Source organism: Plasmodium malariae (genome assembly GCF_900090045.1).
Source record: "Plasmodium malariae genome assembly, chromosome: 8".
NCBI lineage: Eukaryota > Apicomplexa > Aconoidasida > Haemosporida > Plasmodiidae > Plasmodium > Plasmodium malariae.
In genome coordinates this window covers 1,265,724-1,290,615 of record NC_041782.1, presented here as the reverse complement: position 1 = coordinate 1,290,615, position 24,892 = coordinate 1,265,724, and the positions used below count along the sequence as shown (strand labels likewise).

General features: G+C 27.7%; 4 protein-coding genes across 4 annotated transcripts; 2 read left to right on the top strand and 2 right to left on the bottom strand.

The window, feature by feature from the left end:
* Positions 1 to 804: 804 nt before the first annotated feature.
* On the bottom strand, positions 805 to 10,674 carry Cap380 (oocyst capsule protein, putative; the record flags this gene model as incomplete). Its single annotated transcript, XM_029004523.1, has 1 exon — positions 805 to 10,674. One exon carries the CDS (start codon positions 10,672 to 10,674, stop codon positions 805 to 807), a length of 9,870 nt encoding a protein of 3,289 aa, XP_028861203.1.
* A 7,055-nt stretch (positions 10,675 to 17,729) lies between these two features.
* PmUG01_08035600 (nicotinamidase, putative) lies at positions 17,730 to 19,208 on the top strand (the record flags this gene model as incomplete). Its single annotated transcript, XM_029004521.1, has 1 exon — positions 17,730 to 19,208. One exon carries the CDS (start codon positions 17,730 to 17,732, stop codon positions 19,206 to 19,208), a length of 1,479 nt encoding a protein of 492 aa, XP_028861202.1.
* A 769-nt stretch (positions 19,209 to 19,977) lies between these two features.
* Positions 19,978 to 21,359, bottom strand: PmUG01_08035500 (conserved Plasmodium protein, unknown function; the record flags this gene model as incomplete). The annotated part of the gene is made up of 5 exons (XM_029004520.1): positions 19,978 to 20,088; positions 20,362 to 20,430; positions 20,738 to 20,771; positions 20,890 to 21,002; positions 21,288 to 21,359. The coding sequence occupies 5 exons, from the start codon at positions 21,357 to 21,359 to the stop codon at positions 19,978 to 19,980; spliced, it is 399 nt and encodes a 132-aa protein (XP_028861201.1).
* Positions 21,360 to 22,570: 1,211 nt separating this feature from the next.
* On the top strand, positions 22,571 to 24,749 carry SPC2 (signal peptidase complex subunit SPC2, putative; the record flags this gene model as incomplete). Its single annotated transcript, XM_029004519.1, has 8 exons — positions 22,571 to 22,613; positions 22,878 to 22,942; positions 23,187 to 23,268; positions 23,634 to 23,695; positions 23,861 to 23,947; positions 24,095 to 24,152; positions 24,290 to 24,356; positions 24,656 to 24,749. The coding sequence occupies 8 exons, from the start codon at positions 22,571 to 22,573 to the stop codon at positions 24,747 to 24,749; spliced, it is 558 nt and encodes a 185-aa protein (XP_028861200.1).
* Between the last annotated feature and the right edge of the window lie 143 nt (positions 24,750 to 24,892).

Here is a 24,892-nt window from a genome sequence, read left to right as displayed (position 1 = left end):
GAAAGGCCCGGTAAATTAATATCTCATATAGGTATTAACATAATATCGACACCAACTCTATTTTCTGTGAATATGTTCATGCCAGAAAGAAACGTACATTAGTATAAATTAGCAAATTTAAATTTCACAACTGCGTTCAATATTTTTTTTTTTTGTTTCTTGTAGTGCATTCTTAAACCCATAATGGTACATCCAAATGACACCACGAATATGCGTGTAAATTTTCTAATTTTGAAAGAAATAAAATTTTTTTTTTTTTATTTGGATTAATTTTGTAGTAAAAATTTGCTAAAATATGTACATAAATATGAAATGAATTTCGATAAAAAATTAATGTGTACATGTATACAACGTGGGTGAAAATAGGCACGTACATATAAGTCTATATTAAATACTTGAAAAAAATAATAATGCAGCAAGTGGGTAGCAGCTGCTCAACAGATGCTTAACGACTGGGAGAATAGGGATGTGTGTGTGTAATATGCAATATATATATATATATATATATATATATATGCAAGCGTATATGTAAGTATGTATACAACTATAGGCATAACTATGTATGCCTGTACGTATCTATTTATCCGTACATTCGACATACAGTTAAATCATATAAAATTCAAAAATGCTATCAAATTAAAATAAAAGAATTCACATAGTGAACAATATACATATAGTTAACTTTCTATGCATATATATGTAGTAAGTGTGGTCCACCCCCCTTCTCCGTGTACTTGTACAAACAAAATAAATGCTTTCTTTTAAAAGTACGAATAAACCAACGTTGTAACGGACCTGAAGAGTCTAATCAATTTTTTGGTTTTTAAAAATATTTCTGCAGTTGCTTGATTTAAATGAAGAGCAATGAAAAATGTTAAGGCTTCGATTTTCATCCTTATCTTGATAATGAGTCATAACTCTATCCTCATCTGTTGGTGGGAATAAAGAGCGCTTTAAAGATGATATATGGCTGTTGTTAGACTGATGATCATAGCTCGTTGTAGGATGTGAGGTAACACTGGATGTTCCATCGTATGGTCGCCCACTGATAGTGCTACGGTGAAGCCTATCCGTTCTTGAAACCTTCTCTTTTAACTTATTTTCCACTATTTGAATTTCAAAAATGCCAGATTCTAAATATGGTTTGAGCGCCGTTTGCAACTCTTTGGCTTCGAACTCAGTCATTCGACCTGCAATCATCTTTGTAAATTTTTGTGTTCCATCTGCAAACACGTAGACATTGTATATACCATCTTGTATATTACCTTCTTGAGTGAATTTTACATCCAAAGTTAGTAGTCCATTATTCCATTTTGTATTGTACATTTTTTGTACCATAACAGTTTTGCTTATTTCTTTTGTTAATACAGTATCGGCTGGTAGACCATCACCATCGCCTACGCCGCTGTTCTTGTTGACTGCTTCAGAATCGCTCTTCTTGGGGTCCATAATGACTACATGATATCTCCCATTTTTGGCCCTCTCATAACATAAGAGCATAATATTTTTTGCAAAATTTCTATCCATTACATTACCTTGTTCATCTTTTCCATTGTATTTATTGTCTGACATTTCTATTTCATACACCCCAGGCCGTATACCAGCTCCCTGGATTTTTACATATTCAACATTTCTTTCATTTGCTATATCTTTATTATCAGAACTTAATGGTTTTATGGAAACATAATAATCATCATATTCTAGATGATTATTACTATCTGCTATGTTTCCCCCTTTCTTGTCATCATATATAAAAATGTCAATATAAAATTCAGATCTAATATTATCTTCATAGGTCCATGTCTTATTCAAGAGTAGCTTTATATAGTAATTATCTATTTTGGGACCTCGCACAATGGTTGTATTGTAGGACCCATTCAATACATTTACGAAATATTTACCTTCTGCTATTCCCTTTCCCTTTCCATCTATAATTTTACTAAATGAGCATCTGTTACCATGTCCATCATTATGTAAGTGAATATAAGATCTAAAATGAACTTCTCTTTCTCGATCTGGAATAATTTCATGGAATTCAGTTTTTCTCCTTTTGTTTGAATCCTCTCTATCCAAAGTTGAATCCAAATCTTTCCTTATATTATCGAAAATTAGTCCATCCTCTTTGTCATCAACTCTTCTAACTGTTCCTACTCTTTCATCCTTTCCATCACCTGTACCAACTAGAGCATCTTGCGCATTAGGAACTGCTAAAACCCGCTCCACATATATTTCATATGAGTCGTCGTCTAATTTCCTTCCGGACATATTTACCAAGTTTTCAATATCGCTTACATTAATGTTTTTATGTCCGACAGAATCATGTGTAATTGTATATATTCCCCTTGAAAGTTCTATGTAGTATGTTCCTTCGTCTAAATAGTACCCATGGACAATAAACATTTCGGTATATAACATTCCCGTATCATTTTCGTCACTTCCTATTATTTCAACTAAAAATTGGTCATTCTGTCCTTTCCCTTCATCCTTATATGTTGAGCTATTACTACTACTATTAAGATATATAGGTGAACTATTTAATACTATATCGTTATTACTCTCTAATAATGCGTTTCTCTCAGTTACCATTTGCAAAAAGTATAATTCATTCATCGGTTTGTTATTTAATAATTTGAAAAACTCTGCAAAATGTTTTTCATCATGGTTGAAATTTTGGGTGTTTTCAGTAGAACCAACATGACCATCATGCCCCCTGTTACCAGCTTGGTAGCTCTTTTTCCTTTCCCCAATTCTTAATATTCTGTAATTCCTTATATTGTCAAATTGTACAATGTACTTAGAATTACCAACACCACCACCTGTACTTCCCTCGAAGAGATTAATATCATTGTCAATATACTGCGTGATAATTTCATCATATGGCACATTATCTAAAGGATGATACATTCTTCTGCCTTCCACCGTAGATTTGAACTCTTCAGATACACTACTAGTTCTAGACTCTTTTGCTTTGTCCATCAGTTTTACATTATGCTTATTTACGTTACTTAAATCTACATTCCATTCTTTGTATGTACACCATTCTACTATATCCCTACTGTTTAGAGAATCATTATCTAGTTGTACCACTTGCTTTTGTTCTTTCCTAGTAGGTGCATAATAAGACCTCTTTCTCGTAGTCGTCTCCTTCTCCTTTTCCATTTGTGCATATTTCGATTCCACAGTTCTTTCTAAACTCAACCCATCGATAGTCAAACTGAATTCTTTTTTTACCAAACATACAAGGTTGCTATGTTTGACTATATCTCTACGTATTTTCGATTCAGATCGAGGTTCACTCTCATCATATTTTGTTAAGAATACATGTTTCTCAATAGATACTTTAAATGTACCATTTACTATCTCTCTGTCATCTATTAAATTTTCCAAAAATTCTTCATCTGTATAACAAAACCCATATTCACATATACCAGTATAATTTCCATTAATAACGTTTATTTTATAATTACTAGAATATAATAAATTTGTTATCATTATATATCGTTTTATGTATGGTTTGTCTACTTCTGCTACAGTAGTAGTTGTCCCTTCTATGTTAATCATGTATTGAACCGTTCTCATATAATTTCTTTGAATAATTGATGTATTAGTATTGTCCTTTTTCGCTGGATCCAACTTCGGCTTAGATTTTGGATCTACTACTGCTTCTGTAACAGGGTAGGGTGTTCTATCCTTTGGCTTTGTTTCCACACCCCTGTTTTCATTTGTAACTGGTGCTTTTACAGACGGTTTTGTCGCTTCTCTCTCTTTGGTTGCTGGTACTAAGTCCTTATTTTTTGAAAAAATATCTACATGGAATCCATTTTTTTCATTTCCTATACCGTATATATTATGCTTTATGTACAATGTACCGTCCTTGTTTACTCGTTGCACGATAATTTTTTTTTCTCCTTCTGAGACTTCTGGCATGAGTTCATTTCTAAATGCAGTCCTTGTTATACTTACAATGTATCTACCATTATATAACTTCACTTCGTCATTTATTTTCTTGTATATCTCATTGAATATGTTTTCATTCATTAAATGCTTTGCTTCTACATCGAAATGATACCTGTTCCCAGAAATGGTTAGCGACGCAAGTCCTTCGCGGATTACACACGTAGAAAATACCATGAAAAAGTACTGTTCCTGGAAAGTAGGTATACTTCTATCATTGCTACTGCCGCTGCCTTTTCCATTGTCGAAGTCGCTACTTTCTATGGAGATGAAGAACGCACCACAGGCCTTTTTCTTTTTTTTATCATCATCATTATCATCATAATTGCCATCAGTATGGTTTTCCGCCAACGGGTTATCCTTTTTGTCCGCATCTACCGGTTTGGGGAAAGTGGGAGAAACTTCTTTCCTACTTTCTTCCTTCTCTTTCTGCGCTACTTCTGGTACTGTGTTTACTCCACCCTCGCGTACCACTTTCTCCTCGTCTACATTTATTACAAATTCATTGTTGAATAGGTCCTTTACTATTATACTTGTTAGGTTGAGCGACTTGACAACAGCTAAAGAGTAAATATTGTATGTGAAGTTGTTTTTACTCGTACTCTTCTTCACAGTCAGTAATGTTAAGGTTTTATCTTTAAAAAGATCTTTGCTCATGGGCAATTTTATAAACTCAGAATATTTTAGTTTCCTAGGATACATATAAGTTAAATAATCATCAGTAATATGAATTTTTGTGTTATATAGATAAGAAGTACGTGTAAATATTGGTTTAACTACAACATATGGATCTAAATGTAGAGAAACTGGTCCCTTTACATGTATTAAATATTCAATTATATTTGTACTATTTCTATTGTTTACACGCTGTAGTTCTATATGCACATCTTCCCTATTTGGCACTATTATATTATTATTTTTTACTTCATATATGGGTCTTACGGGCATATTTTCGTACACCTGGATCCCCTTTCCATTGCTGCTGCTACTACCCCCTTCTCTATACTGAATCAAATACCTGTTGAACTCATACAGGCCATTCTTTAGGTACATAACTGCCAAATTCTTACAAACAAAATACACCGATTTGGGCTGTATATTATATGCTTTTTCAAAAAAAGAAGTATTATATTTTCTACGTGGGTAACAATTCAGTACGAACTGATTTTTATTGTCGAAAGAGTTGGCTATTATATCTATATAAATAACATCATTGATTGATGCAAATTTGTATGGGGATAAAACAAGTATAGCACTTAGGTACTTCTCCTTTAAATAGTTTTGTCCTTCATATAAAAAAAAATTATTAAAGGCATAGTATGTGTCTGGTTTTTTCTTTATATATATTTTATCATCTATAAATGAAAAACTGGGGTTGTTATAAGTTAGGACATCCTCCGGTAGGGATAGAGGTCCACTGTTGGTAAAGATCAAACTATTACATGAATTGTTGCTGTTAATGTAGTTCTGCATGTAATTCTGTACAGCACTCGGATCAGCTACTAACACATGATTACTATTTTTATTTGATTTTTGTATATGTTCTATCAACTGTGTGTAAAATGCTGTATTAAATGCGGCTAAAGTATGTTTGTTTACATTTGTTAAGTAGCTCCTTTCTATATTCACTGATCCGTTATTCTCAATCTCGACTATGCTGCTTATATCATAACCACCCTGTTTACCGGATTTGACAAGCTCCGAAATTTCCAAGTTTATAAGGTTTCCCCTTACGATTTGGTTCACTTGAGGAGGTACAGAGATAAAGTAAAAGATTAAGCCTAGCAATTCCTTCTGAGTCAACAATTTTGCAAAATTCTCGTTCAGATGATATGGTAATATATTACTTTCTTCAATGGAAAATAAGCGCTCTAGTTCTTCTTTTCTAAATTTGCAAACTTCTAGAATTTTTCTAAATACTGCACCTTTATTTAAGCAATAAGTCGTGTCGTAAAAAATGTTAGATATTAATGAATCTTTGTCATTAGGTGTATGTAAATGACCGTTATTTAGTTGTAAGGTACCACAAAAATTGCTATCGAAATTATTTATCCCTATAGAGGATACAATTTCGTGTGCTATAATTTGAACAGAATTATATATATCAACTAACATACGGTCTCCTCCTACCTGTATGTTATATCGTTTAGATAACGTTACCGGACCATTGCTAATCAAGTTTGCTATATCTTCATTTTTTTTAAATAATATATCTTTTCTTTGATTGTTTTCTAAATAGGATACATAGAATGGAGTGAACCCTTCATAGTCATATGCTGGATGATAAGCACATACTTGTAATCCATTATTATAATGATCACACCCTACTACTTTATTATAATACTTTTCGTATGCACTAATATGTTTATTTGTCAATGCCTCTTTTGATATCATATTATGGGGATGAACAAAAAACGTTTCATATTCTACATTTACTTCTTTTACTAATTTATCACCTCCCTTTGATACAAAAATAATTTTTTCTAACATAAAAAGAGAGTTTCCATCTACACTATCTACGTACATATTGAACATTACATGATCTTTGTCCAAATCAATAGGATCACTTCTTAACAACAATAATCTTCTTAACTCTAGCGTTTCTGTTCTATGTGTTTTACCCATAAATGGTACCGATAAATTTCTGAACAAAAAGTATACTAAGTAATTATCCATCTCTTTTCCTATTCGAATACTTATATCAGGTAACAACTTGTTCATAGTTATAGTTACCAATGCTCCATATAGATCAAATGTTGTTTTGAATGAGGTAATTATGCTCTCATAGTAGTTCGCCATGTCCAAGTTGATGCACTTAAGGTCTATGTAAGACGTCGGTATTTTTCTAGAAACGTATCCGGATCGGTCCATTAGAATATATACCATGCGGTTCAGCTCACTTAGGGTAGATATGCCAGCACCAGCACCCTCGGAAGTGCTACTATCACTACTGCTACCCTCTTCGCACATGTAATCGATGCAAGGAATAGAGCGTTCCAAAAGCTTCTGTATTATGTTATGCGCCTTGGTAATCGTCTTGGTCTCCCTCGAAGGAACGAATCTGTCTTCGCTAAGGACATATTTATATAAAATAAAAAATTTAAGCGCATTTTCAACTTCATCAACGAAGTTAGAGCAACACAATATCTTTTTCTTAATCACAAGGGCGTTATATTTCGACGTTCTGTGAATGATCTCGTTTATCGTGTACTTCTTGCTATGGCCGTACTTGAACTCGTTCACGTACACGAAGTATTTTATTTCAGCAAAGGTGGCTACCTGCTTGGTACTCCGATCGCCTCTACTGTCTCTGCTAACACTGCTAACATCGCCGTGGGTAAGCTTTTTTCTGTAGGACGAGGTCAACTCGACTATGTAGGCGGCCAAGAGCGAGATTTCGTTTATAAGCTTTTCGGATGGCTCGGTGTGTTTGGCAATGGAAATCTTGTATTCCTGATTGAGTAATGAGTGTATATTTTGTATATTCTTTTGGTCCTCAACGTCCAATTTATCCAAGTTTTGCATAACAATATCATCAATTAATCGAATTCCAGTCAAGTCGTAAAAGAAAGTATAAAAATCGTATTGGTTGGACAGATAAGCAACCTTAAATAGTAGGACATACATATTTGAAAAGTACTTATTTATGTACTGAACATTTCTATGTGAATAGAGTAAATTTAAATTATTTTCATCAATACTTACATTAAGTTTGTGTTTGATAAATGGTTCCAATGGTGCATGTGGTTCATATATTTCCATATAAACCATGTCAAAAACGGTATGGGCATCTCCTCCAGGATGTTTATAAAAATTAAGATGGATTTTATTTTTATTATGGATAAAATATTTTCCTAAATTTGCTTTTAGTAACACTTCTATAATAATGTGTAACGCTTCACAGTTCAACGAGTCATTTACTAATATATTAAATTTGTTCATCAAGTAAGCATAGGCCCCCAAACATTCGTAGTTATATGGAGATACGTTTACAAAATATGGAGAAAATGTAGCCATATCATATTTCTCTTTCTTATTATAGTAATATATATAATTATGTAAAAATTTCATAAATACATTTGTTTTTATTTTTTCATAATTGATACTGATTTCACCAAACGGGTATAAAGACAAATCGTTGCCATTCCATTTGGTTGTCTGTATGAGGGTGTATTTATCTGTAGTATGATATATATCTATGTTATATTCCTTTTCGTGAAATGAAGATATACTTTTATAAAAATTATCGTCATCTATTAACATGTTATTTACCACTTCTCCAGAGGATAATTTAAATTGATCTCTTTTACGTTGTCCAACAATCTTGTTCATTTGTTCATTCACATATAAGCTGTCACTGTAATGTGTTACTATATAACTATGTTCATTTATCGTATTCCCCTTTGAATAATAAATAATCTGTATCATTTCTTCATGTTTCTCATCAAAATGGGTTGAAAAGGATAATTTTAATTTATCCTTTACTCCGAATATTGATGCTGGTGCTACTACATTTTTAATGAATATTTTTGTTGTTAAAAGTTTACAGCGATTGAGGTATTCTTTACATACGCTGTCTCTATAACTAACTAGAGCATTTTCGTGGGGTATCATATTCGGATTGGTAAACAAAACACAATATAAGTTTTCTACTATAGTACGATGAACATCCACTGTTAGCACCGGTTCAGGATAAGGGTTAATACTTATCATATGTACTCGTAATAATCGAGTATCAAAGATGTATGAAAAACCATCTTGAGGAAAACAAATGGTTCGTAGGTTACTATTCTCCACACATATGGTGCTTATAAATACATAATCATAATTATGTTCTATCAATATTGGATTAGAATTGGTACAATTTTCCGCACAATTAATTGAAAATGTAATTTTCTTAAGCTCAACATCGATATTTGCCTCAGTTCTATCACTCTTTCTCCCTACTACTGTTATGGTAATCATTGAGTCATTATTTATATACTTAGAAACGTACGTTTTCAAATTTTGCACAACTCGTTTGTCGATCGTTGCATGCATAATAAGAACGTACTCAAATATGTCTTCGTAGAGTAATTCCACTTGAACATCTTCCAATAACGTTTTGTTAGTTATCAGCTGCCTTATCATTATATCCTCATCTACATAATGTTCTTTATAAAATAGGGTCATATTACAATCCAATTCGTAGGTATAAAACATGGTAGTTATGTTGGAATAACTGTTACTTCGTCTCAAGGTGTTGCATATGGTTTTATGTGTCTTCTTCAATTTGTTATTTATGTATGAACTGAGTTCATGGGCAATAGATTCCACAATAAGTAGACATACTCCTTGCGACTGTTTAAGCACTAGTTGATCATATAATATATGTGCATATGATGCGTTACCATATTTGGATACGAATTGTTTTTCATCTATCATTAAAACATTTCTATTAAGTCCAATTGCATCTGCATTAAATTCAAAAGCGAGAGAATTTAAAAGTACTGCTAACTCTTCTGCATATATGGTATCACCTAACTTTTCATAATATGCTGAGGAGAGCACATGCCTTTGCAAATGTAAACCTGTAGTATATTGTAACATTTGTTCATCTGATATGTTATTAAACTTTTTAAATAGCTGAAAAAATATTCTGAACATGTGCACATATTCCATTCTGTTGTCTCTATTATTTTTATAGATGTATTTTGAAAGGGAAAAAATACCACTGGTGTTGATACGTACCAAGCTACCTCTAACATTGGTTTCTCTAGGAACATAATAACTATTTTCATATTTCAAAGGAAGACTAGGAATAGTATAATCGTGTATAATATCTATCATCCTTTCAAAATTCTCCTCCTTTTTGTCAAATTGAATATATACAGGAGTTACAAACTTAAGATTATCTTTTTTGCCATTATCCCCACCATTTGAGTTAATTTTTTTCATGAATTTATTAACTAAATATACATGATAACAATGTACAGAAGACATATCATAATTGATATTATATTGTTCTGAATGAGTCATGATTAGACCAGAACAAGGGGTAACCAACTCGTAGTAGTTGTTATATAGCTGATCATAATTTTCGACAGTCTTCAAATTAATTTCAGAATGAAAAAATAAATATTTACTAAACAGATATTGTCCATTAACGAAAGGTTTCTGTGGAAATGTCAACTTATTTTTACTGTCACTTCTAACCTTATGTATAATCTGATTATCCATTAGACTTAAGTCTATTTCCCTTACATTATCACTACATTCCTCACAATAGCAGTTAACACCTATATCATAATCTGTATTATGTATCAAATCTGCTACTTCTAAAATTATATTATAATGTAAAGAGGGTATATTGTTAAAAAGGAAGGATACATTTCCATCAATGGAAAATTTTCCCGTTAAAGTATGTACTGAGATTATATCACTTGATTCTTTTTGTACTAACATAACTTTAATTTCATGGTCACTTATACCATGATTTACGTTTATGCTGTAGTTTGCAGTTTCACAAACTTCTTTATAATTCAAAATACATGTGTTTCCGAAGGAATTTATATCTAAATTGAATCTCTTATTTTTAAATATAGAATGACGAGGTTCTTTCACCATATTATCATACTCATCACCATAAGGAAAACCCATTAGGAGGTCCTTATACAAAGACGAGTGCACCATGCCAAGCAGGCCCACAAAAAGGACATAGAATATGTTAATTCGATGCATTGTGCTTAAGGGGTTGGTTGAAAAATGGTTACGAGCATACGTGAAATGTATGAATGGGCTTATATATATATATATATATATATGTACGTTTATGTATGTACTTTTATAGATGTACTTTTATAGATGTTCTTTTATAGATGTATTTTTCTATATGTATTTTTATTTATATAAGCATTTATATATATATTTATTTAATTATACAGATATATGTATATATTTATTCATACATATTTGTACGTATATTTATTTATGCATATTTACGTACGAATATGTATACTTTTTAACTTTATATTTTGGTTGCTATATTTTTTAAAAAAATTAAGTTCAAACAAATTAAAGTATAGTTATAATTATAACATGTAAAATAGAAAATTTATGTAAATAAATTTTCATATGAATTTAAAAAAAAAAAAAATTGAAGGAAAATGCATAAGAAAAAGTTAAAAAGTGAAGAAATATTAATTAAAAAAAGAAATACAAATATATATAAAAATATGTATATATGTATTTATATATATTTATATATATTTATATATATTTGTACATATATATATATATATATACATACCATATATTTAAATTTAATATGAAACAAAAATATTTACCATTTTTATTTCTTTTTTTTTTATTTTTTATATTTAAGCTATCTCAAAATGAAAAAATGTAGAATTTGGTTTTTGGCTTGTTCAACGTTTACAATAAGGGAATACTTAACAGAATAATACACAACAATTTTTAATGCACCCACACCTTTTTTTTATTTTATATTCAGCTAGCTAATAAAAAGTATATTTTTATTAAATGCACTTCTCATTTTTTTTTTTTTTTGAAATCCTTGTAGCCAAAAAAAAAAAAAAAAAAATAAAAAATTCAGAATTTTTTAAATTCTTCGCTTTTGCTTAAAGATTAAAAAAAGTATTTCAGAGGATGCACACTTTTCGTTCATTTTTTTTTTCTCGCTTCTACAGCCTTCAAAAGGAAGTATAAATATGAATACATACATAGGCACATGCATATGTAAATAAATGCATACATAAATACATACTTACATAAGTACATACTTACATAAGTACATACTTACATAAGTACATACTTACATAAGTACATACTTACATAAGTACATATATATATATATATTTTTATTTTTTTTGGGTTAAAACTGTCATATCATAGTACGCTTCTAAACAAATATTAATAAAAACCGACATAACGTCATTTTGCTTTTAGCATCATAAAGGCCCAGCATGCATACGTATGCATACCCCCCTCAGTGTTTAAGCGTCGGGCGTTGAGCATATTAAAGAAAGGACATAAAAAAAAAAAAAAAAAAAATATATATATATATATATATATATGCTCCTATATTTATGTATATGCATATATATATACTTGTATGCATAACAATACATTGATGTTATTGCGCAAATTTCAAATAAATACAAAAGTACATATATTTGAAAATTGTCGACAAATAATAAAATATTTTTACTCATTTATGTAAATATTTTCATAAGTTTAATATACGTTTGTTTGTTTTTTTTAACTATTGTTCGAATTGGTACATTTGTTTTTATTATATTCCTTAAGAGAAGATTCATACTAGAGCAGGGAGATGAGAGTATAATTCGGATAAGTTCAATCACAATGGTTTTAATTACATAATAATTTTTTTTTTTTTTTTTTTTTTTGGAATAAACATATATTGACATTTTATACATATATACATACATATATTCATATATGCATACATATATTCATATATACATACTTATATAAATACATATATACATGGGTTTGTGTGTAAGTATTTATATACGTATATATACATGCATTCATTTGTGCACTTTTTCAAGCTGGAAAATAATTTATGTATTAATCACTAAGGATGACATTATTATAAGCATTGATATTCTTAATTTCTATTAATAATAAAACAATTATTTTATTTTTATTTTTTTAATAATTACTTAATATAAGTTCATCTCGCTTAACTTACCCGACAGGCACATTCCAAGGTCCTAATTTGAATTTACTTTTTTTAGGAAAACATGTATTATTTGTTATGTGTGAGATATTACGATTCGTCAGACGAATTTTTTTTTTTTTTTTATCCGGGTACTCACAGTAAGTTTACGTTGTAAGAGTAATTTAACATTTTAGAAAAGATGATACTTCAAAATTTTTTTATTTTTTTTCATTTTTTATATATAGTGCGATTCTCATGTAATATATAAATAAATGAACACTGCAATGTGTTTTAATAAATACTTCAACCACACAGAATGTAACAAAAAAAAAAAATAAAAAAAAAAAATAAAAATATTTATTCTCCTCACTATTGTCCCACTTATCATACAAACAACATTTTTTCTCCTATTGAATAAATATATGCATATAAATTTTTTTATTTAAAAAAATATTCCATTCATTTTATGAACATACATTTTGAAATATCATTAGACCCATTCTATACAAGAAATAAACAGCTTCACTGTGAAAAAAACAATTTTCATTATTTTATTATTCGTTATGAGTACTTCTTTCAGAGCAAATATACAAACGCATAGAATTAGGTATTCATACACACGCATAATCCTGTAATTATATAAACAACGCATGCGTCATACATGTGTAATGGTAAATTTGCTACATTATAAGGTACATACATGCTTGTTCCAGTTGTAGTGAGAAGTTAATAAATTAAAAAATATAACACAGTTATAACAGTTTCAATATTCCATATGTTCAAGAAAAAATATATATATATCTTAGTATATAAAGAGTAAGATAATATTTTCAATAAAATAAAATAAAATAATAAATAAATAAAAGATGAAGTCTTTTTCCTATGTAAAAAAGCATATCACATCAAGAGAATATTCATCGTAATTTATTATTTATTTTTTTTTTTTTTCCCCTTTTGTAAATAATCAAAGAGATATTATAATTTGTGAAGTTCAATTAAAATTTAATTCCTTATTCCCAGGGAAAAATTATGCTTTAAGAAGTCATAAAAATGAAAAGTGTAAATCTTTTTATTAAAAGATAAATAGTATATGACTGGGAAAATAAGACTGTAATAGCTGTCATATAGAAACACAATATATACATACATATATATATATATATATAAATGAATATATATGTATATATGCTCAGTCGCGTAAAAATTTTAGATCATTCTGTGATAAGTCTTTCACCCATAAAAGCTTATGGAGTTTACTCCTTTGAACTTTTGCCGTTGAACGTTGTTTGCTCCTAATAAGTCAACAAGGGAAATTAAAGAAAAACCATGCGTTTTGTGAAGGAAGAAAAGGAAAACAGTTCTTACTTTTATCCTTCCTTTATTTTGTCTTTGTTTTCTTTATTTTGTTTTTGTTTTCTTTATTTTGTCTTTGTTTTCTTTATTTTGTCTTTGTTTTATTTTATTTTACTTTATTTTTATTTCTTTTTTGTAAGGAATAGATTAGGGAAACAAAAATCCTTTTGTGGAAAATTTCCTCAGCGTCCTTACAACAGTCTCCCCTTTCATTGGATTTTTTTTATTTAATTTACAATTTTACAAGCAGTTTTTCTTTTTTTTTTTTTTTTTTTTTTTAATTTTATACATATATATAGTATAAAGAGCAGCATATGCATATAACTCTTGCAAAGAAATAGTGAAAAGAAAGAAAAATAATGAATTCAGTACACACGCATATATTACAATATACCGAATAATGTGCTAATCGTATTTTTTGTTGTATTTTTACTAAATTTTTTTGAAATTATGAATCGAAAATATATAGACGCATAAATATATATATACATTTTAAATTTAAAAGAAACAAAAAGAAAAGCATATTCGATAGTTAAGCTATGTAAAAAGTAAAAGATGTTGCTTTATATCTTTTTATAAAGGAATAAAATAGAAAACTACATAATATATGTAGATACATACATGTATTTACATAACATTACAAGGAAATTTTTAATTTTCAAAGGGGACCATTTCATGACTATAATATAATGTGTACTACCTCATTTGGGGAAAGGAAATTTTATTATTTTTTTCAAAAAATTTATTTTTTATTTTACCTTATAATTGCTGCACGGGCGTTATGTTTATATATATATATATATATATATATATATATATATATATATTTATTTATTTTTTTCTGCATCTAAAAAAAATAAAAGCGCAAATATATTTTTTTTAGAGCATTTACGAACAGATAATAAAATTCATTAAGTACAACTATCGTAAGTGAGGTCTTGTACAACTTACGGAAAATATGCTACATAATATGCACATAAAGTGTATATATATATATATATGTACACAAGTATATATTACTATAAAAAATATATAAACCCACACACACGTACTACTTATTCCCTTTTTTCCACTTATATGGCAGACATAAACAAAAACTATTACAGCAAAAAATATATTTACACCGATAAGCCTAAACCAATACATAGGGTAAAAACCCAAAGAAAAAACGCGCACAAAAAAATGGTCCTTCTACATATTATCAGTTGACAGAAAAAGCATGCCATTTAAATATTAAATATTGAGAAAAAAGACTAATGCGAATAATTTAAACAATATAGTTATCTTTCTCTCATAACATAATTATGATTTTTACCACCTTTCCTCCCCAATAAAATAACAAAAACGAAAAAACGGAAAAACGGAAAAAAAAAAAAAAAAAAATAACAAAAAAAAAAAAGAGTAACAAAAAAAAAAGAAAAATAAAAAAAAACAAATTCATAAATTTTCTGGGGATTTAAAAATATCTCCTTGTTATTATTTGTAAAAATGCGAAAACTCGTTTCATTGAAGTTGCACAGGGGCTTTTTACTTAGCGCCCTCTTAGCGCAAATACCCAAATATACACACATACTCACGCACTCACACATTCACACATTCACATATATATATGTATATGTATATAAATTTTCGATTCATACATTTACGAATACATTTGCATATACATTTTTATACTATGCGTTTGTAAACTATATTGTAAACTGTAAGATTTATTTTTCACATCTTCTTTTCATTATGCAGAATTTAGCAAAAATTTATGGAGCTTACCAAGCATAAAGTAGGCACTTGAAATATCAAAGTTTAAATATAATAAAAAAAAAAAAAAAAAAAAAAAAAAAGCAAAAGAAAAAGAAAAAGAAAAAGAAAAACTGATATCTTAGAAACATATTAATTATTTGTCCTATGTTACGGTAATAAGGACTTTTATGCGTAATCAATTTAACCGATAAAAAAATTTTTTTTTGAACATTATATTATTTTTATGCATTTCATTTTCCCAATGGAGCAAGAGAAAAAGAAAAATTATAAAAATTATGTAAAATAAAGCAAGTAAAATAATCCTTCTCGATATTCAGCTTAAACATTTTTGTTGTATAGAAGGGACGTCAAACAGATGAGCACAAATTTAAGTGTAAAATTAAAGTGAAATTGTTCAAAATGCAATGAGTACATTATATTTTTTTCTTTTTTTTTTTTTTTTTTACTGCTAGTGTTTTCTTCTAAAAAAAAAAAGATAGTGTTATAATTCTAAAGGAGACTTAAACAAAAATTTTACATGTCATAGATTTTAATATTGAAGAAAAAATATATATACAATAATAAGTTTAATATATATAACCAATAAAATGGTTGCAGAAAAAGGTGTAACAATTGTATATAATACCATTGAAAGGGGCCTCCCCCCCCACTTTTTTTGTTAAGTTGAATATATATTCATATTCATATTCATATATATATATATACACATTATTTATTATATGAATTCTTTTGGGATAGAACTTTTTTGATTATAAAACTAGGTAAAATATCATCTTAAAAATCAAAAAAAAAAATTTTAATTAAAACGTATTGTTTTCCATGAAAAGAAAATTGTTCTGAAAAGCTAAATAAATAAAAAAAAAAAAAAAAAAAAAATTAAGATAATTTAATATTTACGATCTAAGTCTTTTTTCAATGAACGTTCACACTACTATTTCTTTTTTTTCTTAATTTTCCTTTTTTTTTTTTTTTATATATCAACACAAAGGTATAATATTTATCTAAATTGCAGCTACTATATTCATGTATGTTAATATTAGTCATATAATAAATTTTCGCTTTCATAACAGGCTTATTATACATAAATTTTAGCTTATAATACCTATAAGATTACACGTAATTGCATGTATATATATATATATATATATATATATATATATATATGTATATGTATTTATATAATACAGTACAATATTTAGTTTGGGGTAGTGTATGGGGAAAACAAAATTTGAAATAAAAAGTTAAAGACTTTAAATTAAGTTTTTTTTTTTTGTTTTCTTTTTTTTTTAACCTTTTTTTTTTTTTTTTCTTATTTTTTTGCTACTATATTTCCTTTTTTCTCTTGTCATCTTAGTGCTAAATGTGCAGTAAATACGTAGCAATATCTCTCATTTTGTAAATACGATATGACCTTGTAAGAATAAATAAAAATTGAGCTTGCCTTTTTTTTTTTTTTTTTTTTCTTTTATAGACACAGAAAAAGGGGTCTATTAACGGATAAAGAGGAGTTCTTACATATAATAATAATAATATATTACATTAAAGCACATTATACTTATTTATTTACATGTGAGTATATAATATCTGCTGAAACATGCCTTTTTAAATAAGGAGAAACGGAAGGTCAAAAAAAAAAAAAAAAAAAAAAAAAAAAAAAAAAAAAAAAAAAAAAAAAAAAACCAAAAAAAAAAAAAGAAAAAAAAAAAAAAAAAAAAAAAAAAGGAAAAAAAAAAAAAAAAAAAGAAATAAGGAAAAAGAAACACCAAAAAAGAAATAAGGAAAAAGAAATACCAAAAAAGAAATAAGGAAAAAGAAATACCAAAAAAGAAATAAGAAAAAAAAAAGGAAAAAAAAAGAAAAAAGGGAGCAGATAAAAAAAAAAAGAAAAAAAAAGTAAATTTAACTTATTAGAGAAGAAAAAAAAATAAAAAATTTCCCATTGAACATAAAGTAACATAGAATAATAAAACACAGTAATATGAAGTGTTTGGTTATAGTAGACGCTCAAAACGATTTTTTGCCCAAGGGGGCGTTTAATTCGAAAGAGGAATATATGGATGCGCTATATAAAATTAACTCCATAAGACTTAACTTGTTTAATTGTAGTGAAAAGGATTTATTAAAACTACGAGATTGTAAAAATGTAATGGAATATAAAAAAGATTTACTACTTAATGAGAACATTGTCGAATATTATAAATGCTGTAACGATATAGATGCTGCAAAATATGAAGACGAAATTTTATTATTTCCATTTGATAAGAATTGTGAATATTTGAATAAATACAAGTGGGTACATAACCAAAGTGTAAAAGAAAATGCAAACGGGGTTATTCTGGGTAGAGACTCAGAAAATGAACACAATCATATAAATAGTGGACTGCACAAGGATACGTATAATGGCAGGAATGATGGAAATAATGATAATAATAGTTACCGTGCTAATGGCTATAACGGGAACAGTAACGGAAAAGAGAATTACTTACATCATAATTACATAAGTAATTGCGGCAATAATGTAATAATGAATTCAAATAATTTTTCAAAAGAATGTCATTTAAACGGTTTGAATGAAAAAACTAACAAGGGTATATCAAACTTTACTTTGCACATTTTGTCTGTAGACTACCACCCACAGTTACACGTTTCGTTTGCTAAAACGCATAGAATAATTTATGAAGAAATTTGCAAAAATAGCGAGTCGAATAGTAGCGCAAAAGCAAATGAGTACGAACAAAACGAACAGGAATTCAACTGTGTAAACGGAAGTTCAACATGTTTAGGAGGAATTAGTAATCATATTGATGAAGAGGAAACAAATGATGTAAATGAAGTACATGTAGTTGAAGCAGACATGAAAGAATTGGAGGACGATGGAGATGAAGTAAACGACACAAATACCTTAGATGATCATCCAGATGAATATTACACCTCTTTTTTGAAAAAAAACAAAATATTCAATTTGACTGATGTATTGAAAAATATTAAAAAAATAAAAAAGAGCAAAATAATATATAAAAACGTTAATTCTGTAAATGATATAAAAGAATATAACAAGTTAAATTTTTTAAATAAAACAATAGATGTATGGCCTATCCATTGTGTTAGAAATACACTAGGATGTAAGATACATAAAAAATTAATTAGGCACATTGATGATGTAGTTATTAAAAAAGCGGATACAGAAAATCATGAAAGTCTTACCATATTTGAAAATGATAAAGTTAATAAAAAAATACTAAACGTTTTAAAGGAAAAAAATATAAATTCTGTATACATATGCGGATTTATATTTGAATATTGTGTTAAAGAAACTGCATTAAGTTTTCTTAGTTTAGGATTTGATACATACATAATAGAAGACGCAACAGCTTATTTATTTGGAAAAGAAGAGGATAAAATATATTTAAAAAAAAAAGGAATTAAATTTGTAAATTCTTCGACAATGTTTTTGTGAGGATGTGGTGGTGGTAAAACCCCCACAATATCTTTAACATTTTTCTGTTCAAGTTAACTACTCTAAAGGACTGAAATCTCCTACATCAAGACTACCTACCCTTCCCCATACAATTATATGTTTATTTAAAAGTCAATTATTAATGATCTTTAATGACCCGCAGGAATCATTTTCAAATGTAAAAGTAGTAACTTTCATTAAACTTCAATAAACGTTAGTAACTCCTCTGGCTGCTTCTTACTTGACTCAGTAGGTTACCTTTAATGGTCCTATAGTATGTACATATATGTATGTATATGTATATATATATATGTACCCCCTTAACGACTTAACATAACCCATTAATTTCTCCCTTTCTTACGGCGCACCAATATACATTCATTTTAAAATTTGTTTGAAGATGATCCTTTAATGCGACCATTTTATATTTCCATATTGTAAATTTTAAAAACTAGTTTTAAAAAAAAAAAAAAAGTTACCCAATGTTGTTATTTTAATTTAATGCAAAAAAAGCATGTGCAATAAAAAAAAAAAAAAAAAAAAAAAAAAAAAGATGGAACAACGTACATAATAGGAAGATAATATTGCACACAAAATGGGAAATAAAATTAAATGAAATACAGTAATACATTTGAAAATTAAAAATAAAAAATAGAAAAATCAAAAATTAAAAAATCAATAATTAAAAATGAAAAAAAAAAAAGAAAAAAAAAAGCGGGTGCTCCGACGGAAGCACTGACAGACGCACAGATGAATGCTTTTTTTTTATTTAAAATTTGTCAAGTTGTTCTTTATCATATTTTAAAGCCCTTCTTTTCCATGCCCATAAGATAAAGTGCTCATTATGCGTTAAATACCTTTTATTATTTCCCAGTGAAGCCTGAAGTGTTATTAATACATAACGTGTGTATGTAAAAGCAACGACACGACAGTCCATACCCATACATATATATATATATATATATATATATATATATATATATGTAAACATTTGCGTATATTCGTAAATATGTGTAGATAATATCTCGCTTCTCAACCGTATTGCACACTCTATTGGCCCCCGTGCATATAACATAATAAATTTTTGTTATTTTAAAATTTTGAAAAAAAAAAAATTCATCTGTTTTATACATTTTGTATTTTTTCCTCTTACCTTAACACATTTATCTTGTATGAGATTGTTTATTAAATTAAAATATGTCCTTCTAACCTTTTTTGTAGACTTCAAAAGAAATATACTATGAATCCTTGTGTGTACATACAAATGTATTCATACATATATATATAAATATATCCACGTATATAAGCATATATCCACATATATAAGCATATATCCACATATATAAGCATATATCCACATATATAAGCATATGTACATATATATAAGCATATGTACATATATATAAGCATATGTACATATATATAGCATATGTACATATATATATATATATATATATTTCTGTATGTGCATATATATATATATATATATATATATATGTATTCTTTTGTGAATAGCTTTTGCTAGTTACATTGATTATGACATGTTTAAACTTTTTCAAGTACCTATTTTGAAAGATCAAAAAAAAAAAAAAAAAAAATTTTATTTTTATCATAATATTACATATACATATTGCTAAGTCATATGAAAAAAAACTATTGTTCCTATTTAAGCAAAACTTACCAAGCTAAAACTTCCGTGTCTGCACATTTTTCTTTTTTTATATAGGAAATATAATAACATGTAAAAAAGGCAAAATGTATATACTTTTCATAATCTATGGTGTAATTTTTGTCCTACAAGGTGTAATAAAGCAGTGTGCATACACATACAAATGTATTTATATATATATATATATATATATATATATATATATATATATGTAAATATTTATGTGTATATATACGAATATATTCATACTTCTGCACATGTGAAAATGCCCCTTTTTTAAGTATGATTTGAGTTATGCATGTACATACCAACATGCGTTAACTTGGGGGTATATATATATATAAATACATATACATATACATATAAACACATGTATATATACATAAATGTATACACATTTAGCAAGTTACTTCTATCAGTGAGTTTTTTGAGTACCCACTGTATGTGTACTCATTTCCATCAAAAGCAATGTCAACATTCATCTTGGCAATGAAAAAAAAAAAGAGAGAAGTAAATTCTTATTATCAGATCAACATGTAATTATTTAAAAAAAAAAATAAAAAATTTCTTATTTAAACAGAAAATCGGTTAATTTCATATAAATTATAAAATGTGTGTCAGTAACAAATAAATAATACAATTATATTCTAAGGACTCATTTATTATATAAAATTAAAATCAATATTTTCAAGTTTCAGTTCTTTCTTTTTTATTAAAATTTAAGACATTTTTTTCTTTTTTCATTTTTTTTTTTTTTTTTTTGTTTCTCATTCGCTGCTCAATAATATACAAAAAATAATATAAATACAAAAAAAAATGTACACTTTTTTGATATATTTTTTTTATGAAAAGGCTAATCATCGTGTATAAGTTAACGACAGACATTTTTTACACGTCAAGCTCTTCAATTGTATATCCTTATTTTGTTAAGTCCCCTATATCATTTATGCCTTCGCTGTTATTCGGCGTAATTACTCTGCTTAGTTTACTCGGCGTAGTTACTATGCTTCGTTATTCGCGGAGTTACTCTTTTTCGTTATTCGGTTTGTTAATATAACTTCGTTATATCTCTTTGTAATATCACTTCCTTATTTCTCTTCTTAATGTCGCTGCTTTGCTTTTTTACCCAGTTTCGTGATATATGTTACTGCTGTCACGTATTTTCAATTTCTCTATTGCTCTGAAACATTGTTTTATTTTTCTTTTAAAATTCTTTTACATATTTTTAATATGCACGAAAAATTTTATTATGTGTATATTAAGTAGTGTAACGTATAAGGTATTATATACGTAATGGTATGCAGGAACAGCATGCATGAGGCTACAATTTTTTTTTTTTTTTTCTTTTTTTATCTCCTCTATTCAAAATATAGATTAATGTGAAGGAAAAAGAACAATAAATAGAAAAAAAAAAAAAAAAAAAAAAAAAATTAAATTAGTGAAAGCGGTTTCTAAGGATTTTAATATGCTTAAATATGCTATTACATTTTTACTTTTTTTTTCCCTGCACAACTGTTTGCATTGTATTTTTGAAATGTTCACGCTGCTTTTAAGTTGATTTTAATTTTCTTTGAAGTTTCGTTTAAGTTGCATTTGCGCTTTTTGTATATTTGCATTATTCCTATAAGAAGTTCTCCCAAGTTCTCTTAAAAAAAAATATAAAAAAAAATAAATAAAAGGGGAGTAAGAAAAAATGCCTAGCAATAAAGTTGACGATGAGAATAGGGACTGCACATGTAACGATATTATAACAGCTGAGCGAGCTCTTACATAAATACGTACACACGTACATGCATGCACACTTACATGCCCACTTACATGCCCACTTACATACATACCTACGCACAAACGTACATACACACTCACGAACATACGTAGATACATACACACGCCCGTAACTATATAGCAGTTAACCCAAAAAGGAATACCGCGTTAAAAACATTCTGTCGTTTGAAAAGTACGCATTTTCCGAATTTCTTTATTCTTTTTTCCTTTTACAGACCACGTAAAAAATCTATACAGTGAACAGGAGATTAAAAAGCTCGCACAGGATTACATAAGTCAAGTATTAAAATTATAAATATAGATATGTATATATTATAAAATATAATTTTACTTAAGTGCTTGTTTTAAAAAAAAAGGAAAAATGCGAAAATTGTTAAATGTAACATATCAAACATGTTTTCTCAAATATGACCATAATAAATATGAATGCTGAATCTATATGGCGCTCATATACATAATATAGACAATTAAAAATATTTGCGGATGTATACTTTGACGAATTATATTTTCCATTTCTTTTTAAGAAAATTAGAGATCTAAATTATGCTGAAAATGTAAAATATTCGAACGTTCGAATCGTCTTAAGCATAGTGCTGATATTTATTGGTAAACACGTGCGCAAAAAATGGAGAGTTATTGCGTTACATTGTTGTTATTGTTATCATTATTACTGTTATCATTATTATGGAATTATATTCTCTTGTTTGTCCTTTTGCTACATTGTAAATGCATTCCTGAGGGTGTGTAGTACATAATTTTTAACAAGCTACAAAAAAGGGGCGTTTTACTCTTTTATTTATTTGCATCATTCCGTTGTTCTATGCTATTTTATTTTTCCATTTTATCATATTAATTTATCATTTTAATTTTACCATTTTAATTTTACCATTTTAATTTATTTTTCTAGTTTATTTTTTTAATATATTTTTATTTTCTTTTATCTCCCTTTTTGTCGCCTATAACGTTTGTAGGAGCCTACTGTTCTCTCTTTGTTCAATACAAAAAGCAGCCACTTCTTATGATAGAGTTATTGGTAAGTTGCACACACTGCAAGAAAAGGCAATAAATTCTATGCATAGTATGTTTTATTTTTATATTTTTCTTATGCACACAAATAAGGCGTGCTTAACGACACTACACTATTCCACGGATACGTAAATAATAATTTTTTTTTTTTTTTTTTCATCTGCTACCGCAGGTTTCATTTTTTGTTATATCAATTATGCTTTTTATTTTGGAATACTTGTTCTTTGAAGACATATTCATGATAATAAATACAAATAATGTAAGCATAAAAGGAGAAAAATAAAGGAAATGAAAAGAAAAATATGTCTACTTTTATTTTATTTTTTTTTTTTTTTTTGCTAGCCAAAAATTAACAACAAAATGATAATCGCTTGTCTTATTCATCTAATTTTTCTGTGTGTATTAGGGAGAAGTACTCAAATTGTTTTTCGAACTGGATGTCCAGAAGAGCTCACTACGTTTAGGTAAAAGAACTACATTGTGACAGAAAAAAAAAAAAAAAAAAAAATCTCAAACCGTAGCTATTTAAAAAAAAATAAAATGAAACAAAAAAAAAAACATTTTAGCTGTTTAAAAAAAAATATATTTTTTCCTGTTGTAGCATACAAGTTGAACAAACAAATATACTGCACCTTTTTTGAGTTAAGTAGGCTTTTTAACGAAAACGGGTAATTATTAAATCGTGCCATACTTTGTGTATCAAATTACGTTTCAGTTGTGTATGTACAAACGTGTGCAACTATATGTATATATACATGGAATGTGTCATTATATAAACATATATATAAACATATATATAAACATATATATAAACATATATATAAACATATATATAAACATATATATATATATATATATATACTTCTATGCGTGTGTATGTGCACGAGAACAACGTGCGTAAACATGTGTTCACATACACACCTGTAAATCGTATGTTTAAATGTTCTTTTCTCTGTACCCCCTGCAGGTACCTAATTGAAAACTACGCGGATAAAATATTAAAGCAGTTCATTGAAGAACATGGGAAAAATTTTAAATTAAAAAATAAGAAAAAAGAATAGTAACTTGTTGTTTCTTATTTTTTATTTTTTTATTTTTTTCAAATGATAATAATTATAAGAACCAAAAACCCTTGTATTCGATTGTCGAAATGATGATATTATTTTTGTTTCGGTGTAAATGTTGCCTCATCCTTATTTTTTTG